This window comes from Phaenicophaeus curvirostris, chromosome 1, assembly GCF_032191515.1.
Source record: "Phaenicophaeus curvirostris isolate KB17595 chromosome 1, BPBGC_Pcur_1.0, whole genome shotgun sequence".
NCBI classification, from domain to species: domain Eukaryota; kingdom Metazoa; phylum Chordata; class Aves; order Cuculiformes; family Cuculidae; genus Phaenicophaeus; species Phaenicophaeus curvirostris.
This window is the reverse complement of record NC_091392.1, coordinates 85,179,513-85,186,231: the sequence shown is the minus strand read 5'-3', so window position 1 is coordinate 85,186,231 and position 6,719 is coordinate 85,179,513. Positions and strand designations below refer to the sequence as shown.

At 41.1% G+C, this 6,719-nt stretch overlaps 1 protein-coding gene across 1 annotated transcript; it reads left to right on the top strand.

Annotated features, from left to right (window-relative positions):
• The first annotated feature begins 338 nt into the window (after positions 1-338).
• TENT5C (terminal nucleotidyltransferase 5C) lies at positions 339-6,040 on the top strand. The gene has a single exon (XM_069866536.1). It carries the CDS (start codon positions 388-390, stop codon positions 1,558-1,560), a length of 1,173 nt encoding a protein of 390 aa, XP_069722637.1. The 5' UTR covers positions 339-387; the 3' UTR covers positions 1,561-6,040.
• The last annotated feature ends 679 nt before the right edge of the window (positions 6,041-6,719 follow it).

The following is a 6,719-nucleotide window of genomic DNA, read 5'->3' as shown; positions in this document are numbered from 1 at the left end:
CAACGCTTAACTTTCAGAAGCGCTTTTCAGTTCTTGCTGGCTTCAGCTGGTGCTGCAGATGATCTTAAACTTTGGCAAAGCTCAAAATTACCTTTGATAATTTCACTTTGATGCAGACCGCTTTTCTGAAGTACTTAACATTGCCCCAACAAAAATGGATGATGATGACTAACTTTTTTTTTGCTTGCATCAACAGAGAAGCTCAGTATCACTTCAGGTGAAAGGCTTGCTGATAATCATTAGTATATGGAATTATTTCTTTCTAATTGGCATCTGTGTATAGGCAGAAAAGCAGAACATAGGATATATGTAGGAAATGTAGAAGCCTGACTTGTCTTTTTCTATTACACTTCCCTACAGTCTCTTTGGAAGAGAAAAACCCTTAAGATGGCAAGCAAAAGAAGTAACACAGACTGCATGTCTTGCAGTGTACTGAACTGGGAGCAGGTCAGCCGTCTGCACGAGGTTCTTACAGAGGTGGTTCCAATCCATGGCCGAGGTAACTTCCCAACGCTGAAGTTAACTCTGAAGGACATTGTTCAGACTGTTCGGAGCAGGCTGAGTGAAGCAGGCATTGTGGTACATGATGTCCGTCTGAATGGCTCTGCAGCTGGTCATGTCCTGGTCAAGGATAATGGGCTGGGGTGCAAAGACCTGGATCTCATTTTTCAAGTTTCTCTTCTAAGTGAGGCGGAGTTTCAGTTGGTTCGAGATGTGGTGTTGCGATCCCTCTTGAATTTCTTGCCGGAAGGAGTAAGCAAGCTAAAAATCAGTCCAGTAACACTGAAGGAAGCCTACATCCAGAAGCTGGTCAAAGTATATACAGAGTCTGACCGTTGGAGCTTGATTTCGCTTTCCAACAAACATGGCAGGAATGTGGAGCTGAAATTTGTAGAATGCATACGACGACAGTTTGAGTTCAGTGTGGACTCCTTCCAAATCATACTGGACTCCCTGCTCTTTTACTATGACTACTCGCAAGCTCCCATGTCGGAGCACTTCCATCCAACTGTGATTGGGGAGAGCATGTATGGAGACTTTGAAGCAGCTTTTGATCACCTCCAGAACAAACTAATAGCTACCAAAAATCCTGAAGAGATCAGAGGCGGTGGGCTTCTGAAGTATAGTAACCTTTTAGTACGAGACTTCAGGCCCATGGATAAACATGAGATCAAAACATTAGAGCGCTACATGTGCTCCCGATTCTTCATAGACTTCCCAGACATCCTGGATCAGCAGCGCAAGCTAGAGACCTACCTCCAGAACCACTTCTCCAAAGATGAAAGGAGCAAATATGACTACCTCATGATTCTGCGCAGAGTGGTGAATGAGAGCACAGTCTGTCTTATGGGACATGAGCGAAGGCAGACTCTCAACTTGATTTCTCTGCTAGCGCTCAAAGTGCTGGCAGAACAAAACATCATCCCTAATGCCACTAATGTTACCTGTTATTACCAGCCAGCACCTTATGTTAGCGATGTAAACTTCAGCAATTACTATCTTGCAAATGCTCCTGTGCCCTACAGCCAGTCCTACCCTACTTGGTTGCCTTGCAATTGATCGCTTCACTTGAGCATCCTTGAGCAGAGACTACCGAAAGCCAAGACACTGAGTATATATAGACAAGAAATAACTGTCAGTTGGAGGTTTTCTAATGGAGATGTAACTGCATTGGACTGTCCTTTTGCTGGTGTGGTGTAGGAATATGCAACTAGGTGACCTGCTATGAACCTTTCAGAATATCTCTACAAATGCCAAGAACCCTTATTAACTCCTCATTAGGAGAAGAGAACCAGCAGCCAAATGTTAAGAGAAGAACTTGCAAAACTGCACTAGTTCTTTCAGTGGCTATTAACACTGTGATCTAAGTAGAGTACTCAGTAAACTGGGTTACTTAACAGAGAAGAGGCTGTAAAATGCCCTAAGCAAAGCAGAAGCCACTCCTGGAACAGCAGCAGAGCTCTGCTTTCTATTGCCTAATCTCATGACATCTCAGTACCAGTTCTGGCTGACTTTCTACTGAACTAATTGTGCAAGAGTTGGCTTGGGTCATGCTCGGGCCATTTCTGCTTTCTGGCTGTGTAGAACTGGTAACCGTATGGATACTGTCTCTCTTGTAGAGGGCCTAAGTGTTGTTTCCTGTAGTACCTAGGCGTATACAGTCCTGCCTCAAGTTGGAAGTTGAAGATGGATTAGTAAGTCAATCTCTAAATCATAAGCTGGCTAATTTTTTCTTGACTACAAAAATTCAGAAGGTGGCATCCTCTAAATGTGTGCCAAAATGGAATTTAAATGTACTAATGTGATAAATCTTTGAAGGGAAGACTTGAAGCCTTAAATGGAATTGGAACGACAGTTTGAATAGCTAGGATGGGAAAATGCTATTACATTCAGGTTCAAGATAAAGCCTTTCTGACTGCATCTTTCAAAACAATTTTTGGTGTGGTTCGAAAGTAGCGCAGCTCTTACGCTGAGGCTTGGCCCAGCTTTCTTCCTCACAGGTCCACAGCAAGTGAAAAAAGAACCTTCAAAACCCTCAAACCACTAAGTTGCAGGATAGTGTGCGCTCCTGCCACTGTATAAATTCCTGAAGTGCCTCCTGAAATTAATTTCTTCTTGTACAGCTTCAGGCAGGTCCTGATGGCTTGTCTTTCTGTCACTGCTTAAGGGTTGAACTTACTGGTTTATCACTATCACCTGGTCACTGTATGAAATGGTATTTTGAGTGGTTAGAGTCAAAATCTTCATCTTTAACTTACCCCACATTTGAATAGGTGTAGAAACCTTTAACGGAGCTCTCCACAGAGGCTGTATGTGGTGAAAATCTGCCTTGTTTTCAGAAGAGCCACTTCCAGAGTATGTACTCCCCTGGAGGTGTAGGGGGCTGACCTTCCTAAAGGGTGTGTGCTGAACTTGCTGCTTTGAAACTGAGCTTGCTTGCTTATGTTCTTTATAAGGAAGGTTAAAAATTCCCTAGTTACATATGTAGTGGTATTAGAGGCTGGTACATTAAGTGGATGATTTTCTCGGAACTGCAATAGTAAAATACACATAGCAAGGGATCTTGAGTTTCCTTTGCTTAACCAGAGAAGTAGATTAGAAAGGCCAATTTTAGAGCTATTTAATATGTACTGGTACAATGTTTAAGAATACTTCTTTGCTAAACCTTTTTTATGACTTCTAGCTGTCTTCACAAACTTGTGAGACCAAAGTGCCTGATCAAACAAACATAAGCTTATGTGGTAAAGCAGGTGAAACACCAATGTATGGTTGCTGCTCAAGGTGGAAAACAGTAGCAAGGCGGCACTTAAATAGCAGTAAAAAAAACTGCCTGTTCCTCATAGGACTAAAACCTTCTAGTTACGTTGCAAATTCTCTCACTTCTCATAACTGCTTAATGAAGACTGCTTCAATAAAGCAGTGAGGCTTCTCTTTTGTTCAGGCTTTGGTCTTGTAAGCAACTTTAGTAGCAAATAGCCAAATAATTTATTGTCTTTTGTCTGTTTTTTTTTTCATTAAAGGCTTCTGGAGTAGTCTGCCAAAGTAGCTAAACTTGAAAGTGAACCTAGCCTTTTTTGTCAACTGTGGCTTGGGCTTGATTTGGCTTACCAACAAGGCATCTCTTACCCAAGACTTCTGCTTTTTGGAAGGTTTTTTAAAAACTAATATCATGCCAGTGTTGTCGTGTGTGTTAAACTTAGTGCAGGCTTACTGATAGAATGTAAACCTAGGTGTGAGTAACTTCTGCACGGAAATAGAAGGAGGGAAGTCTTTTGCTTAGGAGTAGGTAATTGCTATCATCTCTTAAATTACTGTTTTTTAAAGCCAACCTAAGCTATACCCATTACAGAAGTAAAGTATTGCAGACAGACATGCTTGGTTTACACATTAAATAGTTTAGACTCTTGTATTTGTCTTGTGTGATATCGTGATTGATCTTAAACTGTTCTCGTGTGTCGGCTGATGTGGAAGAAGTCGTCAGGTGCTCCAGAGAAGTCCTCACAAGCTTGAGATGGCCTGATGTTCAGCAGCCAAGGCATTCATATACTAGTAAAACATCAGTCTAAGTGTATCAATTGGAAACGGAAGTGCTAGAAAAAAAAGTCTCAAGGATTTCTGCTGAGATGGAGCTATGGAGGATTTAGGCTTCCTGCCATAAATATTCTGGTTTTGCTAATGTAACTGGTTGCTGAGGCCTCTAAGGAGGCTTTGCGTTGAATGACTGCTCTCAGACAGCTGATTTCCTGGGTTTAAGCTTTGCAGGCCTGCTGTCCCTGCTGCCTGGTTCTTAAGTTTCTCTGTCATATTGGAAATATTGATGCTTCGTAGCCTGCCCCCTGGATGCCAAGCTCCTGAGTAGTCTGAAGCTGCACACTACCTACTGCATTGGCCCTACTGTATAAAATTACTGAGACACTATTAGTTTCATTCCCTTCAAAATAATCTGTGATTGGCAGGTAGAGCTGGAATATTCAGTACTTTTCATCACTGTGGTGCAAGCAGACTACACCTTTCTGTTTCAAATTGTCCTTGCAGCCTGGTGTTGCGTGAGGCTTAATTTGGGGTGTGCAATGTGGCTTAAGTTCAGGTTTACAGTGGCCCCTGTAGCAAGGAGTAACATAATGATGAGTGCTAGGTGAAAGAGAATAGTGATGACCCTAGGCCAAGTCTAAGCTGCCTGCTTGATTCTGACTTCATTCAGTACTTAACAATGCCTCTGCAAATGTGCCCTATTCTCTGCTTCTTATTTCTGTGTCAAGTGGAGGTTAGAGAAAGACTATTCCAGACTATTACTGTGATGCATTCCCTCTGGGCAGTGGCATCAAAACAAAGCTGCAGTAACATTAGGCTGCAAGTCTTATATCAGTGCATCATTCCTCAGGACTAGGCTTCTAGTAAGTTAGACCATGTGGTTTAAAATAGCTGTTTTCCTGTGGCTTATAAGCTCTGAGCTAAACCAGTCTGAGGTTAAGCATCTGTTGTCAATATTTATTGCCAAGTCCCCCTTGACTTACAGTTTATTGGTGTTACTTCCGTATTGTAAGATAATTTTTTTTATTATTATTATTTGATAAAGATGCTACCAAGGAGACCTAGTATTAGACTAACCTTTAGTCACTTTGGTAAAATTCCTGTATTGATCTGTGGTGACTCTGAAAAATTGTAGGATAAAGCATACTTCAGGCTTCCTCAGCTCAAGATTTAATTGTTGCTGTGTTTGTGCTCAGCTAGTTCAGCCAACCACTAAGCTGGAGGTTGAAGACTACTGCTTGCTTTCGAGTAACCACTTTTTGAAAGATCCTCATACTTCATTTTAACGGGAATAATATCTTTTCTACAAAGCAGTAAGTAGTATTGAAGTCTGATTCAAATACCTGAAGCTTTTTCTTGAAACTTAGACCCATATTTTGGGATTGAGTTCTGGGGTTAAGCATTTGGTATGTTCTGTGCCTAGGCTTTGTGGGTTTCTGATCACTAGAATTACTACTGATGTTGGTAGTGATCTGATTATCATTATATGAGTTCTGGGGGAAAAGCCTCTTAGAAGTGAACTTGGACAAACTGCTTCGATTCTAAGCTGTCGCTGTACTGATAGTCCTTGTTTACTGTCCCTCTCACTCAACTCATTCAGTCAGGCTGCCATAATTGTTAGGCAAACGAATAAGCAATAAGTTGACCAGAGTCACTGGTAGCTTGGTGTAATTTGAAAGCCAAATGGATAGTGATACTTCTAGGATTTGCATCTAAGTCTTACATTTCACCATATTTAACAAATGATGGAGTATTTCATATATGTTCTTTAATTTCAATGAAAACTAGTTATAAGGTGGACTGTAGCTGTAGAAGCTTTAGTGGGGGTAAGGTTGGAGCACTTTTTTTTTTTTTTTCCCCTCTCACTCATATTGGAAGAGGTGGCCACTCACTTCAGTGTCTGGATTGGGCTTATCTCTTTCTGATTAAAATTGCACTTCCCATTGAAATTTAAAAGACCTTTATTTTCTGTGTTTATCTCATTATTATTTTTTACTATTAAAAGCAGTTAGCTCTTTTTTTTTTTTTTTGAGCTGGCAAAACAAGGCACTAGAAATATTTGAATGTGATGAGCCCAAATGTGAGATTGGTCACAATAACTTTATCTACTGTTCTGTACTGTGGTGTTCACTTGTCATTCTTGGATAAATGGGTTTTTGGACCTTAATGATTCTGAAGTTCTTGTGCAAATAAAGTTATGCTAAACATTGCTTGCCTTAAGTAATTCTTGTGTCTAAATAGTGCTGACGAAGTATTTGTGGAGCTTACTGACTGATGCATGTGTAGGTACGCTGCCGGGGAAGAAGCAGTGACGGGGTACACGCTAATGTTTGGTTTTAGGTATTACTCACAGAGCTCTCTTTTCGTCATGGATGTACACATCTGACTCAGCTTACTGAAGATTAGTCAGTTAAGTGAGACATGATTCAGCTTTCAGTTACGTTATACTGACAGTTTCTAGAGAACCATTTTTGCCTTCTCTGACCATTATCTGGTCTGAACTTGACTTGAAAACCTGTCAAGGCACCATCCTAGGCCTGTTAGTGTCTGATCTGAGCTAGAGTCTGCTCGTCTGTTCTGTGATGCACTCCAGTTTGTGCTACTCCAAATCAGGGCACCCTGCATACATCAATTCATGAGCCAAGGAGGTGAGAAGTAAGGTTGGCAATTGCTCTTTAAGTTATTTA